This window comes from Bos indicus x Bos taurus, chromosome 9 (genome assembly GCF_003369695.1).
Source record: "Bos indicus x Bos taurus breed Angus x Brahman F1 hybrid chromosome 9, Bos_hybrid_MaternalHap_v2.0, whole genome shotgun sequence".
In the NCBI taxonomy this organism is placed as follows: Eukaryota; Metazoa; Chordata; class Mammalia; order Artiodactyla; family Bovidae; genus Bos; species Bos indicus x Bos taurus.
The window spans coordinates 39,628,699-39,652,980 of NC_040084.1; the positions used below are offsets into that span (position 1 = coordinate 39,628,699).

Genomic DNA, 24,282 nt, shown 5'->3' on the forward strand with positions numbered 1-24,282 from the left:
GAAGGCAAAAGGAGGATGAAATGGTTGAATGGCATCACCAACTCAATGGACATGAGTTTGAGCAATCTCCGGGAGATGGTAAAGGACAGGGAAGCCTGGTGTGCTGCAGTCCATAGGGAGGCAAAGAGTTGGACATGACTGAGCAACTGAGCAACAACAACAGGATGTGAAGAGCCCAGGCCACCACCTTTCAGCTCTTTTCTTCTGTATTCTTTCTCTTTGTGGCCACGTTTACTCCTCTGATTTTAACAGTTGCCTGTGTAATGAAGTTTTCTAGATTGCACTTTATTTCCTTTTGTTCATCTTCTCCTGGCTATCCAGTAGTCACCCTAAAATTTACACTCCAAAATGAATTTATTCTTTACTTGCTAACTGGCTCATTGTCAGTACTGTGCTCTGTGTGAGTCAGTGGGAGTAGAGGTATAGTGTAACTAGCCTTGCTTTCATTGAGACAACACACCGACTGGAAACCTCAGTCTTCAGCTGTTTCTCTGCTTAGCACTCTCATTTACATGTACACATATGTGCATATGTATTTATTCATCAAATACTTCTTTAAGTACAATGTTTCTATATATATTTGGCCACAGTAGATAAGACTATATCTGGATGGCCTCTTGAATGGATTCCTTCCATTCTTACCATATTTATTCTAATTTTGGTCTTCATCAATCCTTCCTAGAACTTTTACAATGTTCTCTCTACCTCTGGCTTAAACCCTGTGATTCATTCTACATTCTGTCTTATTGAGAATACTTGCTTGATCATGTTTCTTCTTTTTTTTTTTTTGATCATATGTTTCTCTTGCTTGAAAACCTCTGATGGCTTCCCATATTATACAGGAAAAATGCTATCTTTTTAGCATATCATACAAGACTATGCTAATTCCATCTTTTTGTTCTTTTTATGTATTTCTTCATCTTTTGGGTTCTAGCTATACCTGTCTTCTGCTGATTTCTTGAGTATAATGTGGATTTACTCTTCAAACTTTGTTCATACATTTCTGGTGTCCATAAGGCTCTGACCCCTCTTCTTTGTTTAATGAAATCCTGCTTATGTTTCAAGGTCAGCTTGGAGTGTTCCCTTTGAAAATTATTTACCTCTATCTACTCCCTGCACCAAACCAAACCCTTAACATTCTTTTCTGATGTACTTTGCACATTTGTCTGTTATAGTGCTTATCAGATTGTATGCCTTGCTTTTGTGTTTCTCAGTGTAAAGGTTCACAAGGGAAAGAATCATCTTGTTTTTTCTTCTGTTCTTAGAGCACAAAGCCTGGCACATAGCACATGCTTGGTAAAGCATTTCTGAAAGGAAAGTCTGACATTCCATGTTACTTTACTTTCTGTAGCAGGTGAGTCTAATTTGAGATCATGAGTTCTCAAAGGAAGGTGATAGTTTATATAAAGTAATTGGTTTACACTAAATATCTGCTAATGATTGAGTTTAGTTCAGTTGCTCAGTCGTGTCCAACTTTTCGTGACCCCATGAACCACAGCATGCCAGGCCTTCCCGTCCATCACCAGCTCCCAGAGTTTACCTGAACTCATGTCCATTGAGTCGGTGATGTCATCCAACCGTCTCATCCTCTGTCGTCCCCTTCTCCTCCTGCCCTCAATATCTCCCAGCATTAGGGTCTTTTCAAATGAGTCAGCTCTTTGCATCAGGTGGCCAAAGTATTGCAGTTTCAGCTTCAACATCAGTTCTTCCAATGAACACCCAGGACTGATCTCCTTTAGAATGGACTGGTTGGATCTCCTTGCAGTCCAGGGACTCTCGAGTCTTCTCCAACACCACAGTTCAAAAGCATCAATTCTTTGGTGCTCAGCTTTCTTCACAGTCCAACTCTCACATCCATACGTGACTACTGGGAAAATCATAACCTTGACTAGACGGACCTTTGTGGACAAAGTAATATCTCTGCTTTTGAATATGCTATCTAGGTTGGTCATAACTTTCCTTCCAAGGAGTAAGTGTCTTTTAATTTCATGGCTGCAGTCACCATCTGCAGTGATTTTGGAGCCCACAAAAATGAAGTCAGCCACTGTTTCCACTGTTCCCCATCTATTTGCCATGAAGTGATGGGACCGGATGCCATGATCTTAGTTTTCTGAATGTTGAGCTTTAAGTCAACTTTTTCACTCTTCCTCTTTCACTTTCATCAAGAGGCTCTTTAGTTCTTCTTCACTTTCTGCTATAAGGGTGGTATCATCTGCATATCTGAGATTATTGATATTTTTCCCAGCAGTCTTGATTCCAGCTTGTGCTTCATCCAGCCCAACATTTCTCATGATGTACTCTGTATATAAGTTAAATAAGCAGGGTGATAATATACAGCCTTGATGTACTCCTTTCCCAATTTGGAACCAGTCTGTTGTTCATGTCCAGTTCTAACTGTTGCCTCCTGACCTGCATACAGGTTTCTCAGGAGGCAGGTCAGGTGGTCTGGTATTCCCATCTCTTTCAGAATTTTCCACAGTTTGTTGTGATCCACACTGTCAAAGGCTTTAGCATAGTCAGTAGAGCAGAAGTAGATGTTTTTCTGGAACTCTTGCTTTTTCGATGATCTAATGGATGTTGGCAATTTGATCTCTGGTTCCTCTACGCTTTCTAAATCCAGCTTGAACATCTGGAAGTTCACAGTTCACGTAATGTTGAAGCCTGGCTTGGAGAATTTTGAGTGTTACTTTGCTAGCATGTAAGATGAGTGCAATTGTGCGGTAGTTTGAGCATTCTTTGGCATTGCCTTTCTTTGGAATTGGAATGAAAACTGACCTTTTCCAGTCCTGTGGCCACTGCTGAGTTTTCCAAATTTGCTGGCATATTGAGTGCAGCACTTTCACAGCATCATCTTTTAAACTTAACACTTAAATATTTGTTTATTTTTGTCTCCGCTGGGTCTTCATTGCCGGGTGTGGCTTTCTCTAGTTCTGGTGAGTGGGGGCTACTCTCTAGTTGTGGTGCGTTGGCTTCTCATTGTGGTGGTTTCTCTTGTTGCAGAGCATGGACTCTGGGGCACTCAGGCTAAATAGTTGTGGTGCATGGGCTTAGTCTACCTCATAATGTGTGGAATCTTCCTGGACCAGGAATTGACCCATGTCCCCTGCATTGGCAGGTGGATTCTTAATCACCGGACCACCAAAGAAGCCCCTATTTTTGATACCTGAACCCAAAAGCATTACTGCAGATATGTTTGTTTTAATTAAAATCACTTCTGAGCAGTAAGAATTTGCCATAAATAGGAGTTTCTGAAATTTTATTATTTTAGAGCTTTTAAAATAGTAAATGTTTATCTGTAGTAAATGTTTATCTGAATTAGAATTCTGAATGAAACAAATAGTATAAAATGAACATTGTTTAGAGAAAGAGAAGTATATTAATTAATAAATCAGTTTTAAGAAAAGAGATTAAATAAAAGTGGTCTTTCTAAAGAATGGAGGTTAAAAAATAGTCAGATTTCCATGTTGCAAGGAAATACTGGACTTGAATAAGGGAGACTTTAACTGTACTTTGGTGATGTTTAGAGAATGAGTAGGTGAAATATATGACAGATGAAACATAAAGAAGGTGCTGGTGTTATTTGACATTATTTGTTAATAAGGGGAATACAAAATAATAACAATACCCTGTGGTGGTGGTGGTGGTTGTTTATTTGCTAAGTCTGGTCTGATTCTTTGCAACCCCATGGACTGCAGCACTCCAGGCTCCTCTGCCCTCCACTATCTCCTGGAGTTCACTGAACTTCATGTCCATTGAGTTGGTTAACCCTGTACAAGACTTTTAATATTTTAGAATTATTTTTGAAGGAATATTGTCATTTAAATTAAAAATCCTGCTAATTAACAATGCTATGGTGTTGAATTTTATGGCAAGTCAAATGATATGACGTCTGGGCTTTGTTTGAAAATAATCAAGAAAAGTGGAGGTAGTAGGAATAAGACTGGCCATGTGTTGATAATTGTTGTAGCTATATGATAGAGTATCACTATCATTTATTTTGTAAAGGGTTTCCAAATAAGGACTCAATACTGAGTGAATATAGAGTGATATTGAGTAATTCAGAATTACCAGTGTAAAACTAAATGATACTTCTTTAGTTTTGTTTTCCAAGTTTTTATTCCATATTGTTTTGTTCTTCTTTTTCTATGAGATATGGAAGCCTCTTAAATTGCTAAGCCAAATCATCACATATTGAGGGAAAGAGATATAACATTGATTTATGGCAGCATTCTTCTTGAATAAAACAATTATTGACAAGCCCACAGCTAACATCATACTCAGTGGTGAAAAGCTGAAAGCACTGTAAGATCAGGAATAAGATGAGAATGCCCACTCTCACCATGTTTATTCAGCATAGTTTTGGAAGTCCTAGCCATAGCAATCAGAGTAGAAAAAGAAATAAAAGGAATCCAAATTGGAAAGGAAGAAGTAAAACTGCAGATGACATGATAGTCTCTGCAGTTTTACTGCAGATAGTCTAGAGACAAGATGTCTCTAGAAAACTACTAGAGCTCATCAATGAGTTCAGTAAAGTTGCTAGATTCAAAATAAGTACCCAGAAATCTTTTGCATTTCTATACACTATCATCAAAATACTAGAAAGATGAATTAAGGAAACAGTTCCATTTACTGTCGCAACAAAAAGAATAAATACCTAGGAATAAACCTACCTAAGGGGGCAAAAGATCTGTACTCCAAAATCTGTCAGACACACAAAAAAGATGATGCATGTGGAAAGATAAACCATGTTCTTGGATGGGAAGAATCGGTATTGTTAAAATCACCATACTGCCCAATGCAGTCTACTGATTGTATGCCATCCCTATCAAATTACCAATAACATTTTTCACAGAACTGGAACAAAAAATCTAAAAGTTTGTGCAGAAACACAAAAGACCTTGAATAGCCAAAACAGTCTTGAGAAAGGAGTACTGTATTTCTGGTGATTTCATTAATTTGAATTATGTTCTTAAAGTTTGGCAAAGAAAAAGGACGAATTCATAGAATTGTTTGTTTTCTTAAGGGATGTGAGACAGCAGTTCAGAAATTGTTCTTTCTTCTTCCTGTTCTCTTTTTCTCCTTTCCTCATTCCCATGTTGCCTCAGTTTCTTTTTGAGGTGCCAAAAAAATTATCTATGTGCTGCTTCCTCCAATCCAGTATCACATCTGTGGGCTCAAGTCCTTTAAATCTGAAACTCCCTCAGTAAATTTTTTTTTTTTTTAACTGAGGTATATTGACAAGCAATACTGGTTCCAGGTGTAAAACACTGTAATGATTTAATATTTGTATATATTGTGAAATGATCACCACAATAAGCCTGTTAACATCTTTAGGGCATCTCCCTTTTGGACTTCTCAGATATTTTATTTTTGATTAGAGTTTTTCTTTCTAGCTAAAAGAAAGATTTACAAGCTGAAGAATCCTCAGAGATGTGACCCGAGTCTCCTTAATGGTATCATCCCCTGCATCAACCAAGCTCAAGAAACCCAGACTTATCCTGGATTCAGACTTCTTAATTTTCATTATTTGTTCATTTGGTCCTGCCAATTCCTCTTCTAAAATGACTATCACAAGTATTCCTTCTTTTTGCCAGTCTTACTATTGCCATTCTGTTTTGGAGAATGTTGTGCTTGGAAAGTTTCATCTGAGATCTGCTTCTGGCTGCCAGCCTAGCTTCTTCATTTTCATGAGGAGGTTTTAACAGGATTGTCGTAAGCCCCTTTTGGAAGCTAACATTCTGTTATGCTGATCCAGGGTCTTTCCTTGTCACACTTTCATTGCAGTAATCTCCTAGTTGTTTTCCATACCTCTAATCTCAGTCCTTTCTAATAAGATTAAGCTTTGTACATAACTTTGCTTGCCATTAGGATAAAATCTTATATATTTACTGGTCTCTATTCATGTTATCATTTTTCTGCTTAGTTGTTATTGGCACAATTAGACAAAATGGAAGTTTCACCCATCTTCATAGTCTTTCTCTCCTTCACCTACATAATCAAATTAGTTACTAAATTCTGTCACCCCTAATGTTATTCAGTTGCCAAGTCATGTCCGACTTCTTGTGACCCCATGAACTGCAGCACGCCAAGCTTTTCTGTCCTTCACTGTCTCCAGAGTTTGTTGAAGTTCATGTCCATTGAGTTGGTGATTCTAACTAACTAACTCATCCTCTGCCACCCTCTTCTCCTTTTGCCTTCAGTTTTTCCCAGCATCAGGGTCTTTTTCAGTGAGTTGGCTCTTCACATCAGGTGGTCAAAGTATTGGAGCTTCAGCAGCAGTGTTTCCAGTTCATATTAAGGGTTGATTTCCTTTAGGATTGATTAGTTTGATCTTGCTGTCCAGGGGACTACTCAGGAGTCTTCCTCAGCACCACAGTTGGAAAGCATCAATTCTTTGATGCTCAGCCTTCTTTATGGTCCAACTCTCACATCTGTACATGACTACTGGAAAAACCATAGCCTTGACAATACGGACCTTTTGTTGGCAAAGTGCTGTCTCTGCTATTTAATATGCTGTCTAGGTTTGTCATAGCTTTTCTTCCAAGGAGTAAGCATTTTTTAATTTCATGGCTGCAGTCAGTCCATAGTGATTTTGGAGCCTAAGAAAATAAAATCTGTCACTTGCCACTTTTCCCCCTTCTATTTGCCATGAAGTGATAGGACTGGATGCCATAATCTTAGTTTTTTGAATGTTGAGTTTTATGTCAGCTTTTCCACTCTCTTCTTTCACCTTCATCAAGAGGCTCTTCAGTTCCTTTTCCCTTTCTGCGATTGGAGTGGTATCATCTGCATCTGAGGTTGTTGATATTTCTCCTGGCAATCTTGATAGTGATTTATCCAACTCAACATTTCACATGATGTACTCTGCATATAAGTTAAATAAGCAAGGTGGCTATATACAGTCTTAACATACTCCTTTCACAATTTGGAACCAGTCCGTTGTTCCATGTCCAGTTCTAACTGTTGCTTCTTGGCTTATGTACAGATTTCTCAGGAGGCAGGTAAGGCTGTCTGGTATTCCCATCTCTTTAAGAATTTTCCACATTTTCTTGTGATCCACACAATCAAAGACTTTAGCATAGTCAATAAAGCGGAAGTAGATGTTTTTCTGGAATTTCCTTGCTTTCTCTGTGACCCAACAAATATTGGCAGTTTGATCTGGTTCTTCTGCTTTTTCTAAACCCAGCTTGTACATCTGGAAGTTCTCGGTTCATGTACTGCTGAAGCCTGTCTTGAAAGATTTTGAGAATAACTTTGTTAGCATGTGAAATGAGTTCAATTGTATGGTAGTTTGAATGTTCTTTGGCATTGCCTTTCTTTGGGATTGAAATGAAAACTGACCTTTTCCTGTCCTGTGGCCACTGCTGAGTTTTCCAAATTTGCTGGCATATTGAGTGCAGCACTTTCACAGCATCATCTTTTACAAATTGAAATAGCTCACCTGGAATTCTACTATGTCCACTAGCTTTGTTTGTTTTAATGCTTCCTAAAGCCCACTTGACTTTACACTCCAGGATGTCTGGTTCTAGGTGAGTGGCCATACTATCGTGATCAACTGATTCATTAAGACTTTTTTGGTATAGTTCTGTGTATTCTTGCCACCTCTTCTTAATCTCTTCTGCTGCTGTTAGGTCCTTGTTGTTTCTGTCCTTTATTGTGCTGATCCTTGCATGAAATGTACCCTTGATCTCCAGTTTTCTTGAAGAGATTTCTGGTCTTTCTCGTTATATTGTTTTCCTCTATGTCTTTGTCTGTGTTCACTTAAGAAGGCTTTTCGTGATATTCTGTGGAACTCTGCATTCAGTTGGGTATACATGCATGCATGCTAAGTAGCTTCAGTAGCGTCCAACTCTGTGCGACTCTATGGACTGTAACCCGAAAGGCTCCTCTGTCCATAGGATTCTCCAGGCAAGAATACTGAAATGGATTGCCACGCCTTCCTCCAGGGGATCTTCTTGACCCAGGGATCAAACCTGCATCTCTTAAGTCTCCTGCATTGACAGGTGGGTTCTTTACCACTAGCGCCACCTGGGAAGCCCTTAGTTGGATGTATCTTTCCCTTTTTCCCCTTGCCTTTTGCTTCTTTTCTTTCCTCAACTATTTGTTAAGTCTTGTCAGAGAACTACTTTGCCTTCTTGCATTTCTTTTGCTTTGAGACGGTTTTGGTCCCCACTTCCTGTACAGTGTAATGAATCTCTGTCCATAGTTCTTCAGTCACTCTGTCTACTAGATCTAATTCCTTGAATCAAATCCTCACTTCCACTGTATAATCATAAAATATTTGATTTAGGTCATACCTGAATGGCCTAGTGGTTTTCCCTACTTTCTTCAATTTAAGTCTGAATTTCGCAATAAGGAACTGATGGTCTGAGCCACAGTCAGCTCCAGGTCTTGTTTTTGCTGACTGTATAGAGAGCTTCTTCATGTTCGGCTGCAAATAATGTAATTAACCCGTTTTCAGTATTGGCCATCTTGTGATATCTACATGTAGACTTGTCTCTTGTGTTTTTGGAAGAGAGTGTTTGCTCTGACCAGTATGTTCTCTTTACAAAACTCTGTTAGCCTTCGCCCTGCTTCATTTTGTACTCCAAGGCCAAACTTGCCTGTTACTCCAGGTGTATCTTGACTTCCTGCTTTTGCATTCCAGTCCCCAATGACGAAAAGAACATCATTTTTGGTGTTAGTTCTAGAAGGTCTTGTAGGTCTTCATGGAACCAGTCAACTTCAGCTTCTTTGGCATTAGTAGTTGGAGCATAGATTTAGATTACTGTTGAATGGTTACTGTTGAATAGATTACTGATGTTGAATGGTTTGCGTTGGAAACAAACCAAAATCATTCTGTCATTTTTGAGGCTGCACCCAGTACTCCATTTCAGAGTCTTTTGTTGACTATGAGGGCTACTCCATTTCTTTCTAAAGGGTTCTTCCCCACAGTAGTAGATGTAATGGTCATCTGAATTAAATTTGCCCATTCCTGTCCATCTTAGTTCACTGATTCCTAAGATGTTGATGTTCACTCTTGCCATCTCTTGTTTGATCAAGTTCAATTTACCTTGATTCATGGACCTAACATTCCGGGTTCCTATGCGATATTGTTCTTTACAACCTTGGACTTTCACCATGAGACACATCCATGACTGAGCATTGTTTCTGCTTTGGCTGAGCCTCTTCATTCCTTCTGGATCTTTTAGGTATTGCCCTCTGCCCTTCCTCAGTAGCATATTAGACCCCTTCTGACCTTTTTGCTCCTCACTATTTACATAAGAAGTACACGTTATTTTGTGGCACTTCCTTGGTTCCTTCCCTCTTCTTTTCCAACCTAATCTCGTCTCTTGCCCTTTGTCATAGTGCCCTCAGCTTCCAGCTATACTGAATACCAGCTCTTTCCTGAATATGCCTCTGTTAGTTTTTTCATGCCCTACTTCTGCCTGAAATTCTCTGACCCTCCCATCGTCCCTTCTCTTTCCAGGAAACTCTTCCCTCAAAGGCATTACTCTGTAGTTATCTTCCTTAAATACCAGTGGCATTTTCTCTGTGCTCATAGTGCATATATATTGGGCACAGAGTCAGTCGTATCAGAGTTATCTGTTTATGTTTCCTACTCACTCAAAATCTCTTTTCAGGTGGGTTGTGAACTCTGATATCTAGGGTAGCTAGTCTCTAATTTTGTTCATCCTCAGAATTTGGCACAGTGTTGGAATGTAAAATATTGACTCTGCGTTTGTTTGTTGCTTGATGTAAAGTAAAATAGTAAGGACCTTCTGTTTTCCTTTGAAGCAAAAAGAATTTTAACCCTGTAGTTTGAAGACTGAAAAATTTCCCTTGACTTTGCTTGCGCCTGAATTCCCTCATCTTTTCTTTTTTTTAAAAAATTTATTTTAATTGAAGCTAATTAAAATATTGTGGGTTTTGCCTCCCTCATCTTTTCTTAAAAGATTCTTCTAAATTGTTTGTTTGTCATACATTCTTGGGACCAAAGATGGCCCAGGCTGAGCTGGACAGCTGGTAGTATTATTGATAGGAGCCAGAAAGCCCTGGACATGTCTAATTATAACAAGTGAGGTTTGGCCAAATCTTAACTGCACTCATGCATACAGGCTGTTGAATGATTCTTCAGCTTGCTAAAAGTGACTGGTTGCTGGATACCAAGTTTGAGCATTTCTGAAAAATATAAGACTATGTTTTTCATTAAACTGGTTCCTAATATTTCAGTCAAAAGATGAACCTGCTTCTTGAGGCTTGAGAAGTTCTTCCCTGAATTGCATTTAAAATTTCCCATTGAACCTAGTTTTCTAACTGGGATAAAGCTTTCATTTTAAGGCTGCCATTTCTACAATTTGCACAAGTATGTGCTTCTTATTTTTTTCTACTATCTATAGAATTGCTTGCATCAAGAGTTTTCCAGAACATAGTGTCTCAGATGGAAAATGTAATAGAATCCCAGTCTCTGCCAAATTAATTTTTCTATTTTGTTGTTATATAATGTTCCCATTGAACAACTTTGTGTGTGTGTGTATGTGTGTGTGTGATGAATGCTGAGAAGGAAGCTGGCATGCTTTTGATACAAATTGCAGATGTATAGGAGAAATGTCTTAAAGCATTTTTTTTTAATTTATTCTTTTTGGCTCTGTTGCATGGCATGTGGGATCTTAGTTCCCCGATCAGGGATCAAACTTACACCCCCTGAAGTGGAAGCTCAGATTCTTAACCACTGGACAACCAGGGGAGTCTCAGGAGAAATGTCTTTAAAGCATTCTGTATTAAATAAAACCAGGTTTATACTATATATTTACTTTTAATTCACCTGGATTTACTTAGTAAACTCCTTTAATTATTTTCAATGTGCAGTTGCTCTAACTGTAGTATCTAATATACGCTAAAATTTAGCAAGCAGTTTCCCTGAAGGCTTTGGAATTACTTTGTCTGTCTTTATTATAGTAAATAATAACTTCTTTTATTTTAGAAATAAAATAGTTTTAAGAAAGAATTAAGCTGCCTCTAAAAACTAGGTCATCATAGCCATGGAGGCCAGGTTCACCTGAGTTTCAGCCTTTTCAGGTAAAAGAGTAAATTATACCTTTATGATACTTCATATTATCTGTGCCTGAAACATATGAGCTGTGTGGTATGAATTTTCACATGAATCCTGGAGAGGGGCTCTCACATGGGATGGGAGTGATGAAGCTTCTGTGTCCCTTGTGCTAGTCATCAAAATACTTGTGGGCATTGTGGGAAAGGACAGATCTTCAGTGTTCATAACTAAGGTATTGGCATCTGACCACAGATTGGCATTGACATAGTGCAGTGATGAAAGTGAGTCCATATGCCCTCTGGGTTTCTGCCAGTTCTTCATATGGTGAACCTCAGAGGTGCCACATCATCATTTTATCATCTACAGTTAACATAGAAGAGAACTGGTAATCATGTATGCATCTTCCTTCATTCTCAACACAAAAGCTGCAGATAAGCCTCAAGTCTGCAGATCTTTGAGTATTTTATTAATTCAGCAGATGGAAGTTATATTTAAACTTATTAAGTGAAATAATTACTGGGTTTGTTCATAGATCCTATCCATATAATTCAGAGCAAGAGGCCTATGTTTCAATCTATTCTGCTCAAGCTTTCAAATTCCTTTGACAGCCTGGATGTGAAATTCAAAAGTCATTAATGTGATGTGTTAATTTTGCACTTTTTGACTTACTGCAAAAATCTTATAGTTTCCATAGCAACAATAACCTATCCAGATTGTGTAATATTCTTTACAGTATTAAAAATAAAACTATGCAATTACATGAGCTTCTGGAGCACTTCATTTAGGGAACTGAGGATTGGAATATTTCTTTAAAAAGAAAAGTATAATTTCATGTGAAGATTTTGTCAGAAATAGTTTTTAACTTTAGGAATTTATTTAATTAAATACTTAGTAGTAGATACCTGATGGTAAATTTAATTACTGATTGTGTGAAATTTGCATTGTAAGCATTGTGTTAAGCACCGCAGACACAAAACGCTTTCACAGGCATACCCACATGTATTTTCAAGGTAGGGGGGATATTTGGCTTTAATTACATTCAGTCACCTGCTGCTGGTGTTGATACTTCTGAGTGGCTTGTCGGGGGTCTGAAAAACGTTTAGTTTTATGTTTGGAGGAAACAGGATAGAAGAAAAGGAAAATGGGATCACCTATCTTTGACGTTGCTCTTTAAAACATGTCTGAAACATGCCTAAGATATTACTTTGAAAATACTAAAGATTATTTTAATAGTCAACTGTTTTCAAAGCGTCAAATTACTTTTTTATTTTTCCCCTCTAATTTAAGAGACAATATGATACTAGTACTAAAGCTGGTTAACATAACTTTCCACATCTTAACACAACTGTTTTTCTTTTTATGTATCACCTTCAGTGGTCTTCAAGCCTGGTAGCTCAGTTGGTAAAGAGCCTGCCTGCAATGCGGGAGACCTGGGTTCAATCCCTGGATTGGGAAGATCCCCTGGAGAAGGAAATAGCAACCCACTCCAGTATTCTTGCCTGGAGAATTCCATGGACAGAGGAGCCTGATGGGCTACAGTCCATGGGGTCACAAAGAGTCTGACATGACTGACTGACTAACACTTTCACTTTTCACCTTCAGTATATTCACACACACTCGTATATCTGAGTGTGTGTATTTTTTTAATACAGTATAATTTATATATTTTCTCAGCAGTGTATGATAAACATTTTCATGTTTCTAATGATTTTCATGATTATCATTTTAGTAATTGCAGAGCAGTCTGTTGACATGTGGTACAAATTCTGTTTATCAAAATGCTGCTTGTTTCCTGAATGGCATATATTGGAAGAAAAATGTGTATAATATTCAGACTGTTGGAAAAAGTAACCGTAACTCAATTATTTGCCCAAAACACAGATGATTGTGAAAATCTTTAAAATGCACATGAAATGATGTTTTAAAATGCATATTATGAATACACTCTTAAACTGCTTTATCTGCTAGTAACAGAGTGGGGAAAATGAGCAATAGGTAAGTAAGACGTTGAGGCACTACTGAGGTACTATCATTTGACGAAATCTTTATGATATGATGATACAGTGTTGAAGCTCTAATGTAATCAAAAGGCAAAACTCGGAGGGCATGGGTTATATTCCTCTTGTCAGAATAACCAGTGATAGGACTCACATTTGTTACATTCAGCTGGGGCCTTGCTTTGGCTGGTCCTGTTGTTGGTACTCTGAAGATACCTCATTGCACTGGACACTCATTGATACTATTTTTATGGATGGTATCCCCATTATTGAGCCACTGTCTTCCCTTGGTTAAGCACCCTGGTAACTACTGACACCAGAGTCTCCCAGAATTCCTAATCCTACCTCCATTAATTGGAAAATTCACTGTAACTACCAAGATTTTCCTAGGGATCTTGAGAATGAGGTGTTGGTGGCTAGTTTTGAAGTCTTTCCAAGGCTTTTGGTTGAGGTCTTAGGGCTTTTGAATGTTGCCTATCCTTGGTGAAAACTAGTGTGCCTCAGTGGGTCAACAAGGCTTCCCTGGTGGCTCAGATGGTAAGGAATATGCCTGAATTGCAGGAGACCTGGGTTTGATACCTGGGTCGGGAAGATCCTCTGGAGGAGAAAAGAGCAATCAAGTATTCTTGTGTGTAGAATTCCATGGACAGAGGAGCCTGATGGGCTACAGTCCATGGGGTTGCAAAGAGTCAGACGACTGAGTGATTCACACACACACACACACACACACACACACACACACACACAGTGGGTCAACATTCTTCTATAACTCCTCCATTTATTACATGGGTCTTATACTGTGAAATTATTTTGAATAAATATAGAAGTTTACATCTGTCATTTATTTTTAAATTAATGTTTATAACAGAATGCTTTCATAGACTCCAGATAATTAAGACAGTAGAATTATCTTACAATATGCTTGAGTTTATATTTATGCTTGTTTACTTTTTGAAACTCGTGTTGTGTTTAGTATCCTGTTCATTTCAATTTTGTAGTTTGTGTTTTGGCTCTATCTAATGTTTTCATTGTGACATGAATTTCTTTTGATATTTTACATTTTATAATTGAAATGTTATCAGAAATAATAAGCAATGCATGCATAGTGAGAGTGTTTACATATCACTGAGGCTGGTGCATTTCATTTTTCTTATAGTTAAAATTTTGAATCTGAAAATATATAGAAATAAATAATATTTTTTGTTCCTATGCAGAAAAGATGAAAAAGAATATGCATTGAAGCAAATTGAAGGCACAGGAATATCTATGTCGGCTTGTAGAGAGATTGCAGTAAGTGGACATAAATGTTATTTATTTTGTTATTTATATTCGGTGATGATATTAATATAAATGTTTCATTAATATATACAATGCATGGTTATTTCAAAGATGTTAGTTTAAGAAAATTTTCTATGAGAAAGGTTGCATAAACTTTTTAATTACTTAAAAGTAGTCTTTGAACATTCTCTTAATTATATTTAGGATGTATAATCTTAAGAATACAGAACTGAATGATTTTTTGAATTTATTTAATTTATAATTGAGTATAACTGTTAAATTAGTAATTAATGTCTGTCTTTCCTGTAATTTTAGGACTGATACATGTCTTTATAGAGAAGGGGGTGATACTGTTAGATAGTGTGCATATTAAACATTTTCTGAAGAGTTCATGTTTTAGTGTTACATTTTGCTAGTTGCTAAAAAAAATGACTATCATAATAATAGGATAATTGCTTAAAGATCATTCTTTTTTTTTTTTTATCTTTATATGACACACCTGTACATTTAAGAAATGATTGTCCATAAGAACACCTAACGTTTCTTGAGTATTTACCAGATACTATGCTTACTAAGTGCTTTTAAGTATTAATTTAATTTTCCTAACAATCATATGAAATAAATACTTTTAGTATTTCCATTTTACAAATCAGTAAGCAGAGGCAAAATCCTAATTATGGCTTAGAAGTCTTAATATTATATTACCTTATTTTAGTTCTTCAGTTTCTTATTTTAGTGCTTTAGTTTCTTATTGGGCCTTTATCATGATATCACCAATCTATTAGGAATTTCTGTCTCTAAATTATTAAACATATTGTCCGTATTCATTAGGCATTTCTGTCTCAAATTTGGTAACTATCTCATGTTTTACTCACAGCTCCTTATTTGTAGTTCACTCACATTGAAGCACTCCATCATCACTAATGAGAAAATGAATAGTGCAAAGAGCACACGAGGTGGGATTTCTGTAGACCTGAGTGTCTGTTTGCCTTTGTGGTTTAAACTAGCTGTGAGTCTCAGTTTCCTTATATTGAAATAAGGGAACTATAAGATCCTTCTACTCATAAATTCTTTGATTTCAGAATGGGAGCTTCTCACTAGGCTGTGTACACTTTGGGGGTAGGGACCTTGTCTTTTTGTCCCTAGTTTCTTGCATAGTACCTGGCACATAGCAGGTGCCCCATAAATGCTTGTTGAATAAATTAATGAATAAACAACAAAGTTCTATATAATCCTTAGTTTGCTTTAGAATATAAATTTATTGTTTAAAGTGTTCATTTTGTCATTTTTCCATTAATTATAAATTGGTAATGCCCTACCAGAGTGAGCATTTGATAATTGATTTTTAACTTGCTAAAATTCATAGAGTATTATTTCAACCAATGTGAATATCACTGGTTTGCAATTTTGCTAGAGTTCCATAATTTAATACAGCATTAAGTCAATGTCCATGAATTAATTGGGTAAATAGCTGAATTTAAGGTATTGATTATTAGGAAATGAAAATCTAATTCTAGATATCTTCTGAGGAATTCATGGATTCCCTTTTCTCAGCATCCCCACTAACATTTGTTACATCTTGTCTTTATGGTGGTAGTTATTTTAACAGATGTGAGGTGATATCTCACTGTGGTTTTGATTGTATTTCCTTGACGATTAATGACATTGTGCACTTGATGTATCTGCTGGCCATCTGTGCATCTTCTTTGGAAGAAGTCCTTGTTCAGTTCCTTTACCCATTTTTGAATTGAATGATGATATTGATGCTTTTTGCTGTTAAGTTGAGTACATTCCTGATATGTTTTGGATACTAACCACTTATCAGATAAACAGTTTGCAAATAGCTTCTCATACTTTGTACTTCTCATACTTTCCTTTTTATTTTGTTCATTGTTTCTTGTTGTGCAGAAGCTGACAAAACGTAACTCTGAAACTCATTTACAGTCTTCATATTTTTATTGAGGGTTTGCTTAGTAGAACTTTAGAAAGTATGCAGTTTCTGAGTTGAATAATTTTTTATATTACCTGGATGACTTAGCCCCAACATGATAGGGATTTCGACATGAGTTTAACATGTATGTTGCTGCATAGTGGCTAAGTGCATACATCTTTGTACATTATAAGCTCACAAACATAGCTTTGTAATTATTGCTTAATGCAGTTGTCTTTTAAATCACATAGAAGAAAAATAGTTAAAATATATTTAATGCTATTTCTTCTATTTACTTATGTTGTTACCGTTGCCAGTGATCTTTATTTTATGTGTAGATATAAGGTACTTAAAAGTCCTTTTATTTTAACCAAAAGTCTCCATTTAGTATTTTTTTTGTAGCACAGATCTTCTAGGAGTGAATTTTCTGTTTTTGTATTTAGGAATATCTTAATTTCTTCTCTTTTTCTTTTTATCACTTGTTTCTCCTTTGTTTTTTGCAGAATAGTTTTGCCACATATAGAGTTCTTGAATGACAGTCTTTCTTTTTTCACTTTGACTATGTTATCTCACTGCCTTTTGGCCACCATGGTTTCTGATGAAAAGTCAGCTGTTAATTCATGAGAATCTCTTGTATGTGAGGAGTTATTTTCTTGGTACTCTCAAGATTTTCTTTTTGTGTTTGTCTTTTGACAATTGGACTATGATATGTGTAGATGTGAAATCTAATTGGAGTTTGTTGTTTCTTGGGTGTAGAGAGTAATGTTTTTCATCAAATTTGGGAAATTTCCAGCCATTATTTCTTCAGATATTCTTCCAGCCCTCTCTCCTCTCTGTTTGAGACTGCCATTATGTGTATGTTTTCAGTCTTGATGGTGTCCCAAAGGGCACTGACGCACTGATGATTTTTGCTAATTCTTTTTCTGTTTATTGCTTAGACAGGATACTTTTAATTGCCTGTCTTCATTTGCTGATTATATCTTTTGCCAGCTCAATATGCTCCTAAGCCTCTCTCCAGTGAAATATTCATTTTAGTTATTTTACTTTTCAATTCCAAAATTGCTATATGGTTCTTTTTTCTTTGAATAGACTTTATTTTTTAGAGTAGTTTTACATTTACAGCAAGACTGAGTAGAAGTTCTAGAGATTTCCTATACACTCCCTACCATCACACATGCACAGCCTAACTCATTATCAACCTCCTCCACCAGAGTAGTATGTTTGTTATAATTGATGAACCTGTGTTGATACCCAAAGACAATAGTTTACATTAGGGTTCACTCTTGGTGTTGTATATTTTATGGGTTTGGACAAACGTCTAATGACATGTATCCACCATTATGATATCATGCAGAATAGTTCCCCTGCCCTCAAAATCCTCAGTGTTCTATTGATTCATCCTAGACCATCCACCTCCTCAGGTAATCACAGATCTTTTTACTGTTTACATAATTTTGCCTTTTCCAGAATGTCATATAGTTGAAACCCTATAGTATGTAGCCTTTTGAGATTGGCTTCTTTCACTTAGTAATAGGCATTTAGGATTCATCCGTATCTATCATGACTTAATAGCTCATATCTTTTTAGGACTGAATAGTATTCCATCATCTGGATGTATTACAGTTTGTTTACACATTGATTTACCAAAGTACATCTTGGTTGCTTCAAAGATTTGGCAGTTATGAGTACAGCTGCTGTAAACCCTGTGTGTTGGCTTTTGTGTGGACATAACTTTTCAATTCCTTTGGGTAAATATCAAGGAGCAGAATTTCTGGACTGCCTGGTAATAGTGTGTTTGCCTGTCTTCCTAAGTGACTAGACTCAGCAATGGGTGAGAGTTTCTTTTGCTCCACAACCTTGCCAAATTTGTTGCTGTCAGTGTTCTGGATTTAGTGTTCTAATAGGTTTGTACTGGTATCTCATTGTTATTTAATAAAACTGTGCTTTAGCCATTAAGTCGTGCTTGTATGGCTTTAAGAGCTATGCGATTAGAGTCTTTCAGATAGTTCCTGGACATACCCACAGCTTTGCATATGGACATGGTTACAGTCTTTACTACCTAGTTCCATTTATAGAAAATTCTAGAAAGTGCGCACTAATCTGTAGTGGTGGACAGTTGATCAGTGGCTGTGTGCGGGTAGGAAAGAAACGGGTGTATTACAAAGGAGTATGAGGAGCCTCTTGGAGGTGATGTAAATCTTCATTATTGTGATTGTCATGATGGTTTCATGGGTTTATATCCATAATAAAACTTGAAGATGGTATACAGTTATACCTCAGTAAATTTGGGGGAAAATCAATAAAGGTGTATGAGATTATTAGTGGGTCAAGGGTCGGTTAAAGAGGAATTTATAAGATTTTGTGGATCACAAGACAGCTGGAGGGATTGGCCTTGAATAGGAAATGGAACAGATAGTTTATCCTCTGAAACTACAGAGGCAGAAGAAAGGATAATGTCAACATTAGTCAGTTTACTAGGGAGATGATGAAGTAGGTGCATTCTTGTGTGCCTCTCTTTGTGTGTGTGGATCTTAAATGATGAGTGTTTTTAATTATTGATGAAGGCTCTGTGAAAATTTGCTGATCAAAGATAAGATTATAGAAGTCTTATAGTCTACCTAAAGTAGGAGACCAGTCATGTCACTAGTCTGGCATGACTGTGTTGTTTTCTTTATTATAGGCCCAGTATAAGAAGGGAGAATTAGAGTTTTTCTGGTTGATGAGGTGGAAGGACGGACAATGTAAAGCGGTTGAGAGTCAGAGAGGTTAGGAGGGACTGATAGGTTGGGGAGAATGTAGACAACACCATAAATTAAAAAGCAGATAAAACTTGTTCTTTGCCTTTTCTTCTATGTCCCATAATATTATACCTCCTGGAATTTTCTAGTTTATATACAGGCCTTAGATAAGAGGCGTTTGATTTGGAGAAGATTAGTAATATTTCATTCATTACTCTAAAATGATGGGACTGTGATTAAGACACCTTCTGAGAGCAGAGTTGGATGATGAGTAGAGAAGTCAGAATTTGTAACCATGGAATGAACTTGAAGAATGTGTACAGAATGGGAGGATGTTTAAGAACTAGAATGAGGGACTTCCCTAGTGGTACAGTGAATAGGAATCCACTTGCCAATGCAGGGGACAGGGGTTCAATCCCTGGTCCCAGAAGATTCCACATGCCTCAGAGCAGCTAAGCCTGTGCGCCACAATTACTGAGCCCTCATTCTAGGGCCTGCGAGCTACAACTAAGAAAGCTCACGCTCTATAGAGCCTGTGCCCCGCAACAAGAGATGTCATTGCGATGGAAGCCCCACACATTGCAACGAAGAGGAGCCCCCCACTCACCGCAACTAAAGAAAGCCCACACATAGCAACAAAGACCCAGTACAGCCCAAAATAAAAGAAATAAATTAAAAAAGAAACTGTCATTACTATAAATAAACTAGAATGCATTGCTACCTCAAGTCTCACTAATAAAAGTCATTTCACATTTTAATTTCATTTGAATCTTATTGACCAGAGGTGAATTATAATACCATATCTTTGTACAGTGCTTTACAGTTAACAATATACCATAACAAGGAATAATTCTGGGTGATGAACATACTAGGAGCATGTAAACATGAACCCTTTTAGTCTGAGATTACAGGGGAGTTCTAATTTGATGTTTTTTACATTTGTGGCCTGTGTAATCATAAGGTTGCTAGGCTGGAAATGTGGTAAACAGCATTAATTCTGATCCCATTTGTTTCCTGATTTTACAATTCAAATATGTTTATTATAAAACTCTCAATGTGGAAAAAGCATGTTAAGAGCATCTGTTACACTAACACTTAGAAATAATCACTATTATTAATATTTTGTGTATGGTCTTCTAGACTCTTTCCTTTATAAAAAAACTGAAGATTTTTTTCTGTAAGAGTGGAGAGTCCATTATTTTTTATAAAATGTAATTTCATCCATGGTAATACAAAGCTAAATTTTTAACTATCAAAATAATAATCATGCTAGTTCTGTGGGATATAAGAAAGATTATAAGATCTAACTCCTGAGTACTTTTCAAAAGATTGACACGGTCCCAAAGAAAGTGAAGATAGACTGAAAGGAAAATTAGTCAAAGGGAATAGGGTGGAGGGCATAGATTGAAGAAGGAAGAGAGAGAAAACCTCACTTCACACCAGAGTGCTGTCTTCCTCAGTTTTGGCTTGAGAAGCCACCGCCTCAGACCCCTCTGCCCAGCTTAGCCCAGCGTGTGTCCACCAGCATCCCAGCGTGGATGCTCCCATGGTGACACGTGGCCTCAGCTGTCATGGACTGTCACTTGCAGTCTTTCTCATAGCACAGAGCAGGCAAGGTAGAATGGCAGTTAAAAGATTATTTGCTATGTTTTTTTTTTTCCCCTCTTTTGCCACCATGGTGGTTTAGCAGGCTGCTATGTCAATATCAGTGGAATGCTTGGAACTTCCCCTTGTCTTCAAGGAATAAGCCCCCCCCCCCTTTTTTTAAATTTATGAAGGGGAAATGATAAAATATATGTTTGCTGTAGATACCTTGAGAACTATAAACTGTCTATAAGCATGGCTCTAATTCTTACTAATACTTTTCTAAATTTTTTTTTTTTTTTTTAAATTTTTGGCTGTGCTGGGTCTTTGTTGCTGCGTGGGCTTTTCTCTGTAGTCCCAGTGAGTGGGGGCTACTGTCCAGCTGTGTTCCGTGAGCTTTTCATAGTAGTGATTTCTCTTGCTGCTGAGCTCGGGCTCTAGGGCACGAAGGCTTCCGTAGCTGTGGCTCAAGGGCTCTAGAGCACAGACTCAATAGTTGTGGCCGGGCACGTGGGATCTTCCTGGATTAGAGATCGAAGTTGTGTCTCATGCATTGGCAAGTGGATTCTTTACCACCAAATCAGCAGGGAAGCCCCTTACTAATACATTTATTTTTATCAACCTTAAAATTATTTTGTTAAATTTCATAAATTGAGAACTGCCTGTTGATTCTCATTTAGATTATTTAATTATATCTCAGTTGCTTTTATGTTGCACTGAATGCAAATTTTGCTTTTAACATGTGTTCAATTTTATTAGAGTGTATAGATTTGTGGAAATACACCTGTGATTCAGGTAATTTACCCTTTCTATGTCTGGGACAAAATCAAAGTATTTTTGTGAAAAATATTAAAGGTAGAAAAAGTTTTCTTTTTTCAGTAGGCTTTAAACATGATCTTTAATAATTATTTTCATAAAAAGTTTGCATGATTTTGGAGACTGGAACTAAATCATATATGAAATCATCTTTGAGCAAAAATCTGTTCTTTGGTATAATCCTTGTGTTTGCCTTAGAAACAAACAGAAGTTTACTCTTGGGATTGAAGATTCAGGATATATATATATTTTTCTTCTTTAAAATGTGTGTGTGTTTTTTCCCCTTTTCATTGGATAGTAATAGTTACTACTTTTCTCATTAATATATGTAGTTTATTTGGCATTTAGATATATATATTCTTACTGACTCATAATGAAAAGTGAAATCTTGTATGAGTTGGGGAATGATTTGGGATTATTATAGGATGAACCTGGGAGATGCATATAGAGTCAGCACATAGGGAGGGACCAGCATAGGATGGAAAAGAAATCTTTTTAAAAGCTAGAAAGGGACAAGGGGCAAGTAAAAGGAGTTAACCAGCAGACAGATTCTCTAGTCCTCTGGTGTATCTATCTATCTTGCTATAGATGTTAAGTTTTGAGTCTTTTAAAAGTTATTATTGGACTTCGCTGAAGGTCCAGAAATTAAAACTCTGTGTTCCCAGTGCTGGGGGTATGGGTTTGATCCCTGGTTGAGGAAGATCCTTGCATGCTGTGTGGCATGGCAAAAAAAAAAATAAGAAAGAAAATGATTTGTGTGAGTGCATGCATGCCCCTTTTGGAGTATATTTCAGGTTGCTTTGTTTCCTCTGAGAAGACTAAGTGACCAATCTTTGTATTCTCAGAAGCAGATTTAAATACTGTGCCATATGTAGGTATCTAGGGTTTTGTTTAAAGATGGCAAAAGTGAGAAGGAACCGTGAGAAGAGATAATACTGTTTTTGCTCACCAGTTTCTCATGTGTGTGTATTTGCATGTGTGTGTGTGTTACTGTGAAGGAAGATGGGTTGATGTGGTAACACTAGTCACAGAAGTAACTCAAAGCTCTCCACTTCTCTCTTTCCCAACTCTAGGGGAATAGACTAGTTGGTTAAAGTAGTACCTTTAGGCACCTATGGTTGCTGTGACTCCTTTCTCTCTGCCAAGAACTGGTAGGTTATCGTCAAAGAGTTGACTGTGTCAGTAAATCCCTCCCTACTTAAGAAAATCAGTTATTTCAGTTCTCTTAAAAATATGAAAATGATCAATTTCATATTCCTGCTCTGATTAGATTAGATTTAATTGACTATTAATTCCCTATTTTTAGTGTTGTTTCTCTTTGTCTTGAATAATTTTGAAGCAAAAGTATGCTGATGATATAATGCAGAGTAAAGAACTGAAAATAAATCTGACAGTATTCAAAGGGGCTTAGCTCAGAACCTGAAAAATATTGATAAATGCACAGTAAATGTTGCTTTATTATATTATTCGTAATAACTTTATCCTATTTAAACTGTAATAAAAATATAATTTTTAGTTAAAATTGTTTTCACCAGTCAAAGTAAATTACTTTTAGCATCTATACATTTCATTTTTAAGGTGTATTATTATAAAAAATAAAGTATATTATTATAGAAGGTACTGAATTATACAATTTAACGTAAATTTGTTAATTCTAGATTCAAAATAAAGGATTGATATGGGAAAATAAAGTAACTTATTTTAAAAATGTGCCTTAGGCTTCAGGTTGTAAAGTGGGAGAGAATATGGACTTGAATATCAGATAGACTTGATGATGTATCTGAACTTCACCCTTTTTCCTCCATATCTTGGGCAAGTTGCTCCTAGATGAAGCCGTTTTCAGGGGGAATGAGGCTGTATCAGTTTTGCTTTGAGGGCTGGCAGTACCAAGGAAGCAGGCCATGTGGCAAGCCACAGATTGCCCCGACTCTCAGAATCCCTGAGCGTCTTCACTTGCTAATGTCCCAGGCCATTCTCAGCTTCACCCTCTAACCAGAATCTCATCTCATGGAATGTTTGACAAAGCACACCTTTCCATATATGTTCAGGAGTCGTATCATTTTTTAGGAGGGAGGAGTTGCCTGTGAAAGGTGAGTCTGACCCTTGCATATATATTAGTGGTATATGCTGCATCTAAGTTCTTGGATTAAAATATGGCTAATTTCTACTTTTATTTCTAGTTCACCTTTCATATTCCTTACTCTGATTTATCTGGATTTGGAATTCAGTATCATTCTCAATCTGTGCAATTTCTCTTTTTCTTTTTTGGCCTAATTATTACTCCTATAAACCAACTTCAACATACCTGATTTTTGTGAACCTTAGTTTATTCACATCTAAAATTGACTTAATAGTTCCTAATTTCACAGAATTGTAGTAAGGATGTATGTAAGCCTCTTGACTCATAATCAGTTCCCAGTGAAAGCTTAGTTTTCTTCCTTTCTCTTAAGTTGAATTCGTTAGTGTCATAAAAAAGTAAATTGTGGGCCTCCTTAGCTTAGATCAGTAATAATAAATAAGAGGCCAGGAAATGTGTTTTAAAAATTTAGTGACTTTGCCCTGGTCTTTGAATGTTAAATTACATTTAAAATGTACTATAGCAGCAGATACAGTTGTTCCTCCACCTCAAATATATCAGTCAGTTAACAGATACTGATCAGTGCTTGTAACACATAGTGTTGCTTGCTGAGAGAATAGTATTTTCAGTAAGGTGGCAGTCTTTTAAAGTCAGTTATTTGGAATGTGAAATACTTTTTTCCCTTAGGAAACATTGATATGAATGATGCCTAGCTTAACTATCTACCCCACCAAAACTGGCCTCCCCCACCATTTTTGGCCTGTGGGTAACCATGGTACTCTAGTGTCATAGTACTTGAGGACTGATAATAACATTGTCTCTATGGAGAA

General features: G+C 36.8%; 1 protein-coding gene across 2 annotated transcripts in view; it reads left to right on the forward strand.

The window, feature by feature from the left end:
- The window catches only part of CDK19 (cyclin dependent kinase 19), a 169,827-nt gene that overhangs the window by 49,100 nt on the left and 96,445 nt on the right, over window positions 1-24,282 (forward strand). For both annotated transcript variants that reach the window (XM_027551209.1, XM_027551210.1), the window contains one exon: window positions 14,244-14,319. In XM_027551209.1, the coding sequence (XP_027407010.1) occupies window positions 14,244-14,319 (76 nt within the window). The remainder of the gene's footprint in view (window positions 1-14,243; window positions 14,320-24,282) is intronic.